This window comes from Sus scrofa, chromosome 15, assembly GCF_054392235.1.
Source record: "Sus scrofa isolate SSC_HxYL_T2T_F1_AM1 chromosome 15, Sscrofa_HxYL_maternal_Yorkshire_Landrace_v2.0, whole genome shotgun sequence".
In the NCBI taxonomy this organism is placed as follows: Eukaryota; Metazoa; Chordata; class Mammalia; order Artiodactyla; family Suidae; genus Sus; species Sus scrofa.
The window spans coordinates 98,655,867-98,669,542 of NC_139397.1; the positions used below are offsets into that span (position 1 = coordinate 98,655,867).

The 13,676-nt window shown below is 39.7% G+C and overlaps 1 protein-coding gene and 1 long non-coding RNA gene across 6 annotated transcripts in view; one reads left to right on the forward strand and one right to left on the reverse strand.

Annotated features, from left to right (window-relative positions):
* Nucleotides 1-10,211, forward strand: part of LOC146396015 (uncharacterized) — a 32,659-nt gene extending 22,448 nt beyond the window's left edge. For 2 of the 5 annotated variants that reach the window (XR_014829838.1, XR_014829835.1), the window contains 3 exons: nt 4,920-5,019; nt 6,436-6,555; nt 7,049-10,211. This is a non-coding gene — a long non-coding RNA (uncharacterized LOC146396015). Of the gene's footprint in view, nt 1-4,919; nt 5,020-6,435; nt 6,556-7,048 lie in introns of those variants that run through there. The other 3 variants (XR_014829837.1, XR_014829839.1, XR_014829836.1) reach the window with 3 other exon arrangements.
* TTN (titin) overlaps nt 1-13,676 on the reverse strand; it is a 274,604-nt gene that overhangs the window by 77,271 nt on the left and 183,657 nt on the right. The window contains exons 239-265 of the mRNA XM_084999975.1: nt 13,550-13,664; nt 13,158-13,442; nt 12,899-13,050; nt 12,238-12,385; nt 11,905-12,082; nt 11,486-11,607; nt 11,077-11,364; nt 10,672-10,968; nt 10,377-10,563; nt 9,784-9,899; nt 9,392-9,691; nt 8,975-9,274; nt 8,763-8,868; nt 8,464-8,660; nt 8,077-8,382; nt 7,702-7,980; nt 6,878-7,177; nt 6,471-6,773; nt 5,994-6,356; nt 5,375-5,677; nt 4,931-5,230; nt 3,893-4,189; nt 3,505-3,789; nt 3,121-3,414; nt 1,278-1,577; nt 861-1,169; nt 551-741 (exon numbers count right to left, since the gene is read on the reverse strand). Of these exons, the coding sequence (XP_084856101.1) occupies nt 551-741; nt 861-1,169; nt 1,278-1,577; nt 3,121-3,414; nt 3,505-3,789; nt 3,893-4,189; nt 4,931-5,230; nt 5,375-5,677; nt 5,994-6,356; nt 6,471-6,773; nt 6,878-7,177; nt 7,702-7,980; nt 8,077-8,382; nt 8,464-8,660; nt 8,763-8,868; nt 8,975-9,274; nt 9,392-9,691; nt 9,784-9,899; nt 10,377-10,563; nt 10,672-10,968; nt 11,077-11,364; nt 11,486-11,607; nt 11,905-12,082; nt 12,238-12,385; nt 12,899-13,050; nt 13,158-13,442; nt 13,550-13,664 (6,621 nt within the window). The remainder of the gene's footprint in view (nt 1-550; nt 742-860; nt 1,170-1,277; nt 1,578-3,120; nt 3,415-3,504; nt 3,790-3,892; nt 4,190-4,930; nt 5,231-5,374; nt 5,678-5,993; nt 6,357-6,470; nt 6,774-6,877; nt 7,178-7,701; nt 7,981-8,076; nt 8,383-8,463; nt 8,661-8,762; nt 8,869-8,974; nt 9,275-9,391; nt 9,692-9,783; nt 9,900-10,376; nt 10,564-10,671; nt 10,969-11,076; nt 11,365-11,485; nt 11,608-11,904; nt 12,083-12,237; nt 12,386-12,898; nt 13,051-13,157; nt 13,443-13,549; nt 13,665-13,676) is intronic.

A 13,676-nucleotide genomic window follows, 5' to 3' on the forward strand; every position in this document is an offset into this window, starting at 1 on the left:
ACTCAGCCATTAAAAGGAAAGAAAGAATGGCATTTGAGCAACATGGATGAACTTAGAAATTATCATGCTAAGTGAAGTCAGTCAGACAATGAGACACCAACATCAAATGCTATCACTCACATGCGGAATATGAAAAAAGAACACAATGAACTTCTTAGCAGAAGAGATACTGACTCACAGACTTTGAAAAACTTATGGTTTCCAAATGAGACAGGTTGGGGGGTGGAGGGATACGCTGGGGTTTGGGATGGAAATGCTAGAAAATTGGGTTGTGGAGATCATTGTACAACTATAAATGTAATAAATTCACTGAGTAATATAAAAAAAATAAAATGGCAACGTGTAAATTGGATCTCTCAAGTAAAAGAGAATTTTAATTTCAAATAGTATTTACTAGGTGGCCTTATGTGCATGGTGTTAAAAACTATACTAAAGCTTTTTGTGTGTGATTTTGAGTTTAATCATTAAATTCCAAGGTTATTCTAGAATGGGGTTAATTCGGAGTCATGCCCTTTTAAATGCACATAAAAAAATAATTAGAAGAGTTTACCCCGTATCTCCTCTCTACAGCAGTGTTGGTGACTTCCTCCCATTCGGCTTTCTTCCTACTTGCGTCGCGTTTGTCAATGACATAATGGGTGATTTCACTGCCACCATTGTCCAGAGGGGCATCCCATGTCAAGTAGCAAGACTCAGCTTTAATGTCAGTAACAGCAAGATTTCTTGGTGGGGATGGACGATCTGAAAAGGAACCAACAGAGGAGATTGAGAGGGCAATCCTTAAACAGACACCGGATTTCTTCTTCTTTCTTTCTTTCTTTTTTTTTTTTTTTTTTTTTATGAGAAAGCATGTCACTTACCATATACTTCAACATGAACGTTTCGGAACACTGAGCCGAGGCGATTAGAGGCAGTCACCGTGTAAGTGCCTTTGTCCTCCCGGGTTGCTTTGGGAATGCTAAGCTCGGTCTTTGCCTCACTTCGGGATACTTCTTCCTTGGTTATCTTGAGTGCGTCGGTGGGTTTTTCAATCACAGTTTCATTCTTGGACCATTCAATCTTAGGCATTGGAAGACCAGTTACATCTGCAGGGATGTGAACAGGCTCTCCTGCCTTAACTTTGATGGTGTCTCCTCGAACAGCCAAGCGCAACTTAATAGTTGGAGGCACTGCAAAGAGAAGAGTAATAGGAAAAAAAAATAGCAAAATCATAAGGGTGTCTGCTTAACCTATGAGATAAAGTACATTAAAATTATTATCATGTTCAGATTCCACACCTTCATCATCTTGTATGACCACATTAAGAGGCAGGGATGGTTCACTTTCCCCAATTTCGTTGACAGCCTTGACACGGAACTCATACATTTGGTGTTCATCAAGGCCTTCAACCAGCAAAGATGTGGTGGGGCAGAGTCGCTGGTTAACTCTTTCAAAGTCAGGTTTGTCATGACGCCGTTTTTCAATGATATAGCCTTGGATGGGGCTGCCACCGTTACTGCGGGGCTCTTTCCAGTCAAGGGTGATGGTGGACTTGGTCCTTTCTGTATACGTGAGCCTCTCGGGAGATGTTGGAGGACCTTTAACCAGAAGTAAGTTGAAATGTCAAGAATGAAATAAATCTTCATGTGAAAAATAACATTTTAATTCAAATTAATTATGTGAAAAATAGCTTTCTATTTGGCATAATATTATATCCATCTTTAAAAATCCTCAGAATACTCAGTTACCAGAATTATAGGCATTCATATAGGCAGAATTTTTCTTAGTAAACTCTGTAGTCAAGATTGATTAAAAATAAATCAAAGTGGGAGTTCCTGTCATGGCACAGCGGAAATGAATCCGACTGGGAACCATGAGGTTTCGGGTTCAATTCCTGGCTTCACTCAGTGGGTTAAGGATCTGGCATTGCTGTGAGCTGTGGTGTAGGCCAGCAGCTTAGCTCTGATTCGACCCCTAGCCTAGAAACCTCCATGTGCCGCAGGTGCGGGACTAAAAAAGAAACGAAACGAAAAAATTAAATAAATCAAAGTGCATGTATGCTTTTTTATATCTAGCATTTTAGATATTTTACCTTTGTCACTGAGACAGCTTCTAGTTTTAATGAAATAGGAGGACTGCCTGCGAGGTTTTGCTTTGAATGATCAGTGGAGAGCAAAGTGTTCCTCTCTTGTTAACAGACAGTGGATATGTTTGCTAAACATTCTTTGAACCATGTTGCTTCAAGTGTGGGTTTAAAATGGGATGGAAAAAGAATTTATGTAATGCTGCTATAGCTTTGTCTCCCAAAGGACAAGCTAGAAAGAAACAGCTTTGAATGGTGAAACCAGATCCAGCCCACTCTTAACTATTTTTGCAACCAGAAGCAGAGCTTTGCAGTGGAAGCCCAGCTCTGTTCTATTCTTTCTGGCCCAACTTGAGCTGTAGTAGATATTCTTAAAATGAGAAATCACAGTGGGAGATAATTTTGTTTCAGTGGGATTGTGGTGGAGGAAGAACAACTCTTTTGTCTCTTGGGGAATGGGTCATCCTCAGAGACTGTGGTTTTTAGTATGGGATGTCAGCATGCATAATATTACGGCTTCCTATTTGTTCATACTGGTCTAGGACATTCCTTTTGGTTGGTGTTCTATTCTTTAGTGGCTCTTTTTGGTTTGGGGGCCTCCATATCCTTCCAGTGTGAAGACTACTTGAGGGCTAAAGGAAGGCTAAAGCATTTATGCTGAGGCAGTTATTTGTCCTGTAATCTTTTAAAAACAATGAACTCTCTAACTACTAGACTATTAATTACTCCAGTGTATTTTATTACTAAGATGCAATATTTCTAAACTAGTTTTAGGTAATTGCCAAGCTCCAATGATTCAGGTTTTTCAGCACATTAAACCATGCACAGTTTTGTACAAAAGTTACACTGAAATTACAGAAAATACGGTATTTTTAAAGTTGCTGAAAATACGGTATTCTTAAAGTTGCTACTTTTTAGTTGGTTTACCTTTTTTATTACTATAGGTCCAACTATAGGTCTTGAGACTACTGGAAGTTTGAAGCCTTAAGGCTCAATAAACAAATGATGTATAACTAAAATAAATCAGTATTTACTTTATAAATAAGACCTTCTCTTACCTAGTGGGTCAACTGCAAGAATTGGTCCTATTTCAACAGGAGGGCCACAGCCAAACTTGTTCTTGGCAATCACACGGAACATATATTCTTGTCCCTCAAGGAGACCTGTGATGTCACATTTAGACCTCTCAGTCTCTATTGGTTGTCTCCACGTATGCATCTTAGCGTCTTTTCTTTCAATAATAAAGCCCGTGATTTCACTTCCTCCATCATCTGCTGGATCAGACCAGTTAAGCAGGCACATCTTTCTGTTTGTTACAACAGGTTTTAAGTCAAGAACTGGACCAGGGACATCTGAAAAATAAAACAGCAACAGAAAATCAATGCAATAAAATAGTATCACTTAGGAAAAAATCCTATGGACATCCATGGAACATTCCTTACCAAAAACTTCTACCCGGGCTGCGGCAAATTTGGAACCACAGCTATTGGTGGCTGTAATCACATATCTGCCATGATCTTTTCTCAATGCCTCCTTGATAATTAGTTCAGATTTGGTTCCAACATTCTCTATTATAACACGGTCTTTATCCAGCTCTCCTTCTTCGATGGTCCACACTTTTGTTGGCACTGGGCGGCCAGTTACCACAGCTGGAATTCTGAGAGTCTTCCCGGCCATTATCTGTATTCCGGCCTTGACAGAAACATCTAGTTCTACGTTTGGAGGCTCTGTGGAAAGAGAACAGTCATACGTTAGCCCAAGAAAGATGAAAAAAGAAAAATCCCATACTGGGAAAATACCCATAATCTGACCCATGTAACTTTTAAGTACCTTGCGGTTCAGCCACAGTCACAGGCTCTGTTTCTCCAGGCGGTCCTTCACCGGCCACATTGACGGCACTCACTCGAAGTTTGTAATCAGCGCCCTCTCGGATTTCTCTGACGGTATACTGACGGGCCTTGATCATTTTCTCTGTGCAGCGTGACCATTCATTTGTGCCAACCAGCTGCTTATCCACAAAGTAGCCAATGATTTCCCCACCACCATTGAAAGCTGGGGGTTCCCACGCTAGTTCGATAGTTGTGCAACTTGTGTCAGTGACCCTTGGGATAGGTGGTCCAGGTGGAGCTGGAATGAATGCAGACACATAAATCAAAACTCACTGATGGTTTAAAAAATACAATAGTTGTAGTTCCCATTGTGGCGCAGTGGAAACAAATCCAACTAGAAACCATGAGGTTGTGGGTTCGATCCCTGGCCACGCTCAGTGGGTTAAGGATCTGGCATTGCTGTGAGCTGTGGTGTAGGTCACGACATGGTTCGGATCCTGCGTTGTTGTGGCTATGGTGTAGGCTGGCAGCTGTAGCTCCAATTCGATCCCTAGCCTGGAAACCTCCATATGCTGTGGGTGTGGCCCTAAAAAGCAAAACAAAAAACCCCAAACAGAAAATAAGATGTGCAGTAGCTGATGCTATCTGATATCTTTTTTACATGGTGTGTGGCATGTAATGTGGGTAAGTAACTGCTTTGTGAAACTTTTATAGAGATGTTTAAAATTTTACATTGTGACCTCAACAATCTATGACTGTAGTCATTACTAATATTGAGTTTCATTTTTTCCAGCTTTTTTGTGATACTATTGACATATAAGCCATGTGTAAGTTTAAGGTATATAATGTAATGATTTGATACATGTATGTATTGTAAAGTGATTAACATAATAATAGTTGACACTACCATCCCCTCACATAATTTGCATTTTTGATAATACTTAAGATCTACTCTCTTAACAAATTTAAGCATATAAAAGACTACTGTTAATTATAGTGACCACGCTGTACCCCACTTTCTTTTTAAGGAATTACTTACAGATTGGATCATGTGCTGTTTTGGGATCGGATGGGGGACTGAACTTTCCAGGTCCAGCTGCATTTTCAGCACATACTCTGAAGACATAGGTGAGTCCTTCTAATAGGCCTTCCACCTTGGTCTTCAAAGAATTCAGAAGGTTTCTGTTGACACGAGACCAGTGTGTACTATTGACCTCACGCTTTTCAAGCCAGTAACCCAAGATGGGGCTTCCGTTATCTTTTGGTTCATTCCATGTCACTACCATACTGTTGCTGGTGACCTCTTCCACAATGGGCTTATCGGGTGCATCAGGTGGTTCTGACCAAAAAAAAAAAAAAAAAAAAAAAGGCAAATTTGAATTAATCCCTTAGTATAGTATTAAAGATTCGTGTTTACAAGCTGTGATAATGTATATACCAACATATGATAAAAAGGCAAAGTTTAGATGCTGAAGAACCTTACCAAATGGATCCTTAGCTATAAATGGCTTTGAAACACATGGTGGTCCAGGCCCAAACCTATTTTCAGCTCTGACACGGAAGAGATATTCTTTTCCTTCAATCAGCTTTGTCACTGAATATTTGCAATGTCTAAGTGTTGAAGTGACAATGATCCACTCTGAGTCAGGTTTTGTCTTGTCTTTCTTTTCCAAAGTATAGTTTATAATTTCACTGCCACCATCATCAAGGGGTGGTTCCCATTTACAGACGACAGAGTTCTTTCTAATATCTTCAAATACAAAGTTGATTGGTGGTCCCGGTATATCTGATATTTTGAAAGAGAGAAGTGGTTACACATTTGTGTAGAAATGATTGCAACAGAAAATGTAAATGTTTAATGTTTAATAAATGTTTAATAAACCTCTGTTTTTCCTACATCCATCTTTGTATCACATTAGCTAACAAATAACAAGGTCAATTGATTTCTTTCACGTAGCCTGGAGGAAAAAAAATGGAACCGAAGATACTTTGCTGATGCTATTTCCCATTCCTTTTAACTACCCGCCAAACTCATTATTTTTGTGTTTTACTAAAACTCTTACATTAACTTCCTTTGGAAAGTGTAGTTTTTACCTACTTACCTAGCACACTGACAGTACAAGGCGCTTTGGCGATACCATGGTCATTTTCAACTTTGATCATAAACAGGCCGTGGTCGGGTCGGAGAGAATCTCGGACACGTAGCTGAGATTCTCCTTTTCTACTGTTGTCGATGCTCAAACGCTCTGTCAGAGGCAGGACAAAGGGTTCTTCTTCTTGAACTTCACCCTTCCTCCTCCTAACCAGGGGTGTTACCCGCTTCTTAATTTCCTCTGGGGTGATAACTTTTTCATCCTTTAGCCACGTAATAGTCGGGTAAGGTGACCCAGAAATAGTTGCATCCAGTGCTATTTCATCACCACGTCTCACTTCTAGGCTTGTTCTCATAATGACTTTTGGGGCATCTGTAATGATTAAGAGCCATCATTGTTTTCAGTTCTGATGAAATTATCTGACAAAAGGTTATTCTCATTTATTTTACAGTGGGAAAATGGCAACCCCATTTAAACACAACTTACCAATAGGATCTACAGCTTTGGTTGGAGGAGTGGCCCGAGAAGGTTCCCCAATTCCAGCAGCATTTTCTGCTCGCACACGGAACTGGTATTCCTTTCCCTCTTCAAGGCCTTTTGCCGTGTAGGTCAGGACTGGTACCAGGTGTTCGTTGCATCTCTTCCATCTCTCTTCACCCTTAGCAATCTTCTCTATGATGTAACCCATTATCTTGCTCCCTCCGTCATACAAAGGTGGCTTCCACATAATAGTCATTGCCTCAGCTGTAGGATTGTGAACCTCCACATCTACAGGTGGATCAGGGGGCTCTGCAGAACAAGAAGAGAACTATTACTATAGGAAAACCCATCTTCTTAAAATTAAAAAAATGCATATTAATTCATAGCTGTATTATAGTCATGCCCAAACTTACGCTTTGGATCTTGAGCAATGATTGGGTTTTTCAGTTCAATATATTCGCCTCCACCAATCTTGTTGACAGCTTTAACACGGAAGAAGTATTCACCATTTGGTATGAGATCTTTTACAGTCCAAGACAGTTTGTTCTCACCAGACATGACTGGTATATATGTTCTTCTCCCAGCTTCTCTGCGTTCCAGGACGTAATGAAGAATTGGGCTTCCACCATCATATTCTGGAGGTTCCCAGGTTAATTTACAAGAACTCTTGGTGATGTCACTTGCTTTAAGATCTCTGCATGGTCCAGGTAGGCCTATTAGAAATCAAATTGACACTTATTTTAATAGCATACTATTTCTCTGCATAGGACATTGCAGGCCATTTAGCATCCTTGGCTCCCAACTACTAAATGTCAGGAGCTCCCCCTTAGTCTGTTTTCCAAGCACTAATGCCCCCCAACCCAATTTCTAAACACCATCCATGTGTGTAGGGGAAGGGGACAGAGAATGTTACCACCCCTGGTTGAGAACACTATGAAAACATGCAAATACAATTAATAAATTAATATTGGTTATTTAGACATTCTTTGGGTATACTGTCTTTTATTTAAATTAGTACTTCACATACAAATAATTAAAACAGAAGTAAAATAGTGTAATCAGAGTTTAACTAGGAATTTCATCTCTTTAGAATTGCTTTGCTTCTCATATGGGAAGAAACAATCTGAAAGGACATTTAGTTTAAAAAGGGCCAACTCATGAACACACTAACACTGCAGAGTTAACTAATTTTTGCAACATGTGAGAAATGTCTAGTGTTTCATCAAAGAATGATTACCTATGACTTTGACATTGATTGAGGCAGTTGCTGAGCCGAGCTTGTTCTCCAGGGTAATGGTATAAATTCCAGCATCTGCATGGACACTCTTGGGAACTTCGAGGTGTGCAGAGATGTGATCATTCTTCATTGTTAATCTGTCACTTGCTTTAACTTCTTTTCCATCTTTATGCCAGCTAACGGTTGGAACTGGGACAGCTCTGAAGGGAACGGGGATGCTTAACTTTTCACCTTCAATGACGACAATGTCATGAGTCTCTAGATCAATTGTTGGCTTGCCTGTAAGATGAAATCCAAAAAAAGGAAAATGTATTTAAAAATGCAATGTGTGAGTAAAGCTCATTTTATTAATTATAAAAGAAATGGTGTTCTTACAGTCTGGGTCTTTGGCAACCACGTTTTCAGAGATTTCAGATGGCTCACTGACACCAATGGCATTGACAGCTCTCACTCTCAGAACGTATTCCTTGTCAGGAACAACACCTTCCTCAACCTTGAATTTCAAGTCTTTTATTGGGCGAGAATTAACTCTCATCCATTTCTCAGTGCCTACTGGACACATTTCAACATGGTATCCTATAATAGGACTTCCACCATTCTTCTCTGGGGGCTTCCAAGCAATGTCAATGTGCTTTCTCCCAGCATCAGTTACATGCAGGTCAAGGGGAGGTGAAGGAGGACCTGAAAAAAGTGAGATATTCATATACACAATCTCATCATCAAGCTCTTGACAGTATCCTTTGTATAATCAGCACTACTTACTTGTTGGATCTTCAATTGTCAGGATTTCAGTGGGTTCGCTTGGGTGACCAACTCCAGCTTCATTCTCTGCCCGAACCTGAAACTGGACCTCTGTTCCTTCAATGACATCAGTTACTCTAAAGTTACAGTCAGGTCCCGCGGTCTTTCCGGCTTTCACCCAACGAGTACCTAATTTTTCTTTCTTCTCAATGATGTATCTGTTGAAATAATGAAGCAGTTCATTAGCATTAATAAAGTTAAGTATTTTCAGCCAAATGTAAAATTTGAATGAATTAAAATTGAATGATTTAAAATTCTACCTCTGTATGGGTCTTCCACCATCATTTTTCGGTGGTTCCCACTTCAGGTCAACATGTCGTTTCGTCACATCAACCACTGTCAGAGCATAGGGTGGCCCAGGGGTGGCTGAAAGCAAAATATTTAGTGGTTAGAAAAAGCAGAGGTAAAATGGTAATCCATTACAACTGGTGTCACCACGATGGTGTCACCAAGATGAAGTTAGAGAGCATACTAAAGGTGTCTTTGGCCAGGACGGAGTCCTCGACTTCACAGTAATCACTTTGTCCTATGGCATTTTCAGCAGCAACTCGGAACACATATAAAGAGCCCTCTGTCAGCGGGGTCACTGTACACTTCGTGTCCTTGACAGTTGTGTCCACTGTTTGCCAGCCTTTTCGCCTCACATCTCTCTTTTCCACAATGTAGTTTGTGATGGGGGACCCTCCGTCTTTCTCAGGAACTGTCCACTTGAGGTCTGCTGTATTTTTTGTAATATTGATAACTTCAAGCCAGCGAGGTGGTGATGGGGGATCTGCAGCGGAAAAAAACATTTCAATTTTTTTATTGTCCAACATTCAGTCTTCACTAAATTCTCCAGTAGTCACTAGGGGATCAGACAGCAAGGATGAACTAATCATGAGTGACTTACATAGCTTCTCCCGGCAAAGCACAGGGTCACTGGGTTCACTGGGTTCACTTTCCCCAGCCTTGTTCACAGCCCTAACTCGGAATGAGTATTCCTGCCCCTCCATGAGGCCCGGAAGCAAATGCTGAGTGGTGGGAACCCCTTCCGCCACCCGGACCCAGTCCTCTGTTCCAGTCTTTAGCATTTCAATGATGTAAGACTCGATCTTTGCCCCTCCATCGTGTTCTGGTTTTGTCCAATTCAGCATTAATGATGTTTTGCCTATATCTTTCACGATTGGTTTTCCAGGAGGCCATGGAGGATCTGCAAGCCAGCAAAACGAAATCATTATTTAGGTGTTACAAAAGGAATTCATACAAGCTTCAACATAATCATAGAAAATATATAAATTATACCTATGGGATCTTTTATTAAGATGGGCTCAGTTGATCTGCTTGGTTTTCCAGGTCCAGCAAGATTTTCAGCCAGCACACGGAATCTGTATTTTTTCTTATTGGTGAGACCTTTCACTCTGAATTGGGAACAAAGTATGAGTTGAATTCCATGATAAGAAACAGAAATGTCTGTTTATTTTACAAAGAAGCAGCTAATCTATTTAAATTGTGAAAAAATGATTTGGAAATTGAGCTGGAAATCTTTCAATATGAATTTAAAACTGCCTTTTAACTGTCATGCACTTTAGATTTGGTCAAATGTACCAAGCAAATTATAGTATCTATAATAATGATCATTGTCATAATATACTGGAGGACTAAAGACTTTGGAACTTTCAGAAAGTTGATATTTTATAGTAAGAAACTAAATAAAGAAGTGTGTCCTTCAATGAAGTTTATATCATCTTTGAAATTATGTGGTAATAGAAAAAATAAGCAAAAATAATTAAAAACTTTATAGTAATATATAATCATATACATTCAAAAGGAATGCTAAAGAATGAAAATTTGTATACACTGCTGTTTTAACATCTTGATGGAGAGCTTGGGCATACCTGTATGTTGTGTCCTTTATTGGCATCTTATTGCATCTAACCCATTTATCAGTATCAGGATCTAATCTTTCAACCCAGTAGCCAGTGATTGGGCTGCCACCATCATCATCGGGCTCACACCATGTGAGAGTCACGGCATCTTTAGTGATATCAGAGGGTTCTAGGCGAGTTGGAGGTCCAGGTGGATCTACAGACAAGGTAATCATATGTGTTAAATGTCCTATATATAAATATGACACCTAAATCAAAGTGTGATACAAGCAACCTTTTTCTTTTTTTTTAATGAAAAACTTACCAAACTGAAACTTGGCTGTTATTGGAGTGGCCTGAACTGGCTCACCAACACCGTACATGTTTTCTGCAGCAACTCTGAAGATGTATTCTTTATTAGGTGTTAACTTGGTTGCCCTGAACTTTGTATCCTTGACAGTTGATGAGAGCTTGTGCCACAAATCACTATCAGCTGCTCTTCTTTCCACAACATAGTTTGTGACTTTGGATCCACCGTCATCGCGTGGTGGGTTCCATGTTAGCAGACACGACTCATTGGTCACTTCTGTGATGTCAAAGGCAGCTGGGGGTCCGGGTTTATCTGTGGATGACATTACACACTCAGAAAAAAAATATTTTTAAATCATGTTTTGTTTTAGAGTGTAGCTGGAATGAGTTTGCCTGTTTTCGAAAGGAGAGCCTCCCTTACCTAAGACGTTCACTTCCACCACAGCGGTGGCCCGACCACAGACGTTCACGGCCTCGATGATGTATGTGCCTGTGTCACTTCGCTTACTATCAATGATCGTCACTGTGGATTTTTTAGGAACATTTTCTATGGTGATCCTTTTGTCCTGCTTCAGAAGCATATCTGCCTTCGTCCAAGTTATTTTAGGTTCAGGCTTGCCAGTGACGGTGGCAGGAAGTTCAATCTTAGTGCCTGCTTTTACAGTGAGACCTGCAAGGAGCTTCACATCGAGGAAAATTTCTGGAGCCTCTGCATTAGAAAAGATTATTTATGATGTCAGCAAGTTTGAGCAGAATTAAAGTCAGATATCTGCTTGATGAAGCAAAAACAAACAAAAAACAAAACAAAACAAAAACCCAAAAATATGTACCCTGTGTGTCCACAGCCTGGATTTCATCTGTGGGTTTGCTTGGCTTGCTAGCACCTAATCTGTTCAAGGCCTTCACGCGGTAGGAATACCACTGACCTTCTTCAAGACCTGTCACTTCCATTCTGTCGGAAAACAAAATAGGATATTTTACTTTAGTGCAAAAAATCTATTTTCCTGGGGAGTATTCATATTTCCAGAATTCATATTCCTGTTGTAATACTGTCCTTTAATTCTGGATTGCCTCAATATGTTAATTAATGAAAACCGTGTATAGGGGTAAGTTTAGTAGCACTTCTAGAAATCAGACAGGCACACCAGGGGAATCTTTTTAACTTTTAAATTTTCCAAAATGAAGCTCATTTTAGTGAGTTAAGAGTAAACATTTACTCTTGTGAGTGCCAAATCATTTTAAAACTTACTTTGTTTCTGCAACTGGTTCTCCACAGGCAACCCATCGATCAGAACCACGTGGACATTTCTCAACTATATATCCTTTGATGCGTGAACCACCATCATATTTAGGTGGATCCCATGTTAGGAAGATGCTCTTGGCTGTTCGGTCTCTCCATTTAACATTCTCTGGTGGGTCAGGTACCGCTATAGCATTTTAAAGAGAGAGTCAATCTTAGATAGGCCGTCTATGAAATCTCCATATTGCCAACCCGTGTCTTTCCCCATAACTTTAACTCCACGTCTGAAAACCAAACCAGGTAACAAGAGAATAGGTAAGAAAACATCAAGAATGTACTCACTTGCAGGAGCTGACATATTTACAGGTTCGTCGACATACGCAGGTTCTCCAGGGCCGCACTTGTTACGAGCACAGACTTTAAATAAATATTCTTTTCCTTGAACAAGATCAGGAACTGTGAATTCTAGGTCGGTCACAGAGTCTGTAACCTGGAATGAAGCAATACAATTAATTGGTTGTGTTCCAAAAAAGATCTTGGCCCAAGTCAGAAAATTTTTACCATGAGTAGGGTTATAAATGGAAGTTGTTTTTGTATAGTAGAAATTAACATAACATTGTAAATCAGGTACATTTCAATTAAAAAATTAATTTTAAAAGGGTCCTAAGACCTATTTAAAAAAAAGAAAAACAAAACCAAGTGGGAGTTGTTTTGAATGCTAAGGATTATTCTTATGTTAATTTCATACAAGGGAAAAATACAAAGTAAGAATCATGTAACATTTGACCCTTAATATAAGGTGAAACTGTTGAAGTACTACTGTCAAATCTTGGTTGAACTACCTCAGGAAGCCTTAGCATCAATACATTTTAAAACGTTTTAGGTACTTTTTCTGGCAAGGTAAAGGTAAAAATTTATAAACTTTGCATGGCTTCCAGGCATACTGGGATTTCCTCCACACTCCTTTCTGGAGGTGGTGCATTGCCTGCCACTCAAAACTCACTTTGGTCCAAGTTTTCCGGCTGACTTCTCGCTTTTCAATAACATATCCAGTTAATGGACTTCCTCCATCATCATCTGGTGGTTCCCAAGTTAAATGTACCGAATCCTTGGTTATCTCACCAAATTTCAGTTCTTTGGGTGCACTTGGGCGAGCTGAAAAAAAAAAAATGCAGTCAGAAGTCAGTATCACTAATAGCTTAAACCAAGCTATTAGTTAATACTGTCAAATCACCTTAGAAAACAAAAGTTTAGTTCCTTACCAATTACATTAACATCAATTTCTCCAGAAATTCCTTTCACAGGATTTTCTAACTTCAGTGTATAAATGCCCTTGTCTGGACGTTCACTTGGAGAAATGACAAGTTCAGCATAGGCAGATATGGTTTTCATTTTCACACGGTCCCCTGCTTCTAGTACTTTATCTCCAAAAGACCAGGTAGCAGTTGGCCTTGGATAGCCTGTGCTTGGAACCAGGATCTTGATTGGGTTCGGGACGATAACTTCCAGACCATCTTTAAATGCACTTAAATCCATTGTTGGTTCAACTACCAAAGAGAAAAATTAATGAGTTTCCAGTACTATATTTAAGTCCCTGGTACCCCCAAAGTAGCTGGGTGCTGTTCCCAAATCTACAAATAAAATGTCCACTTACCAAATGCATCATCAGCAGTTAGAGGACCAAGGATTTCAGATGGATCTGAAACACCAGCTTCATTTTCTGCAGATACTCGATATAAATACTTATTTCCCTTTTGTAATCCAGTAACCTAAAATGATGA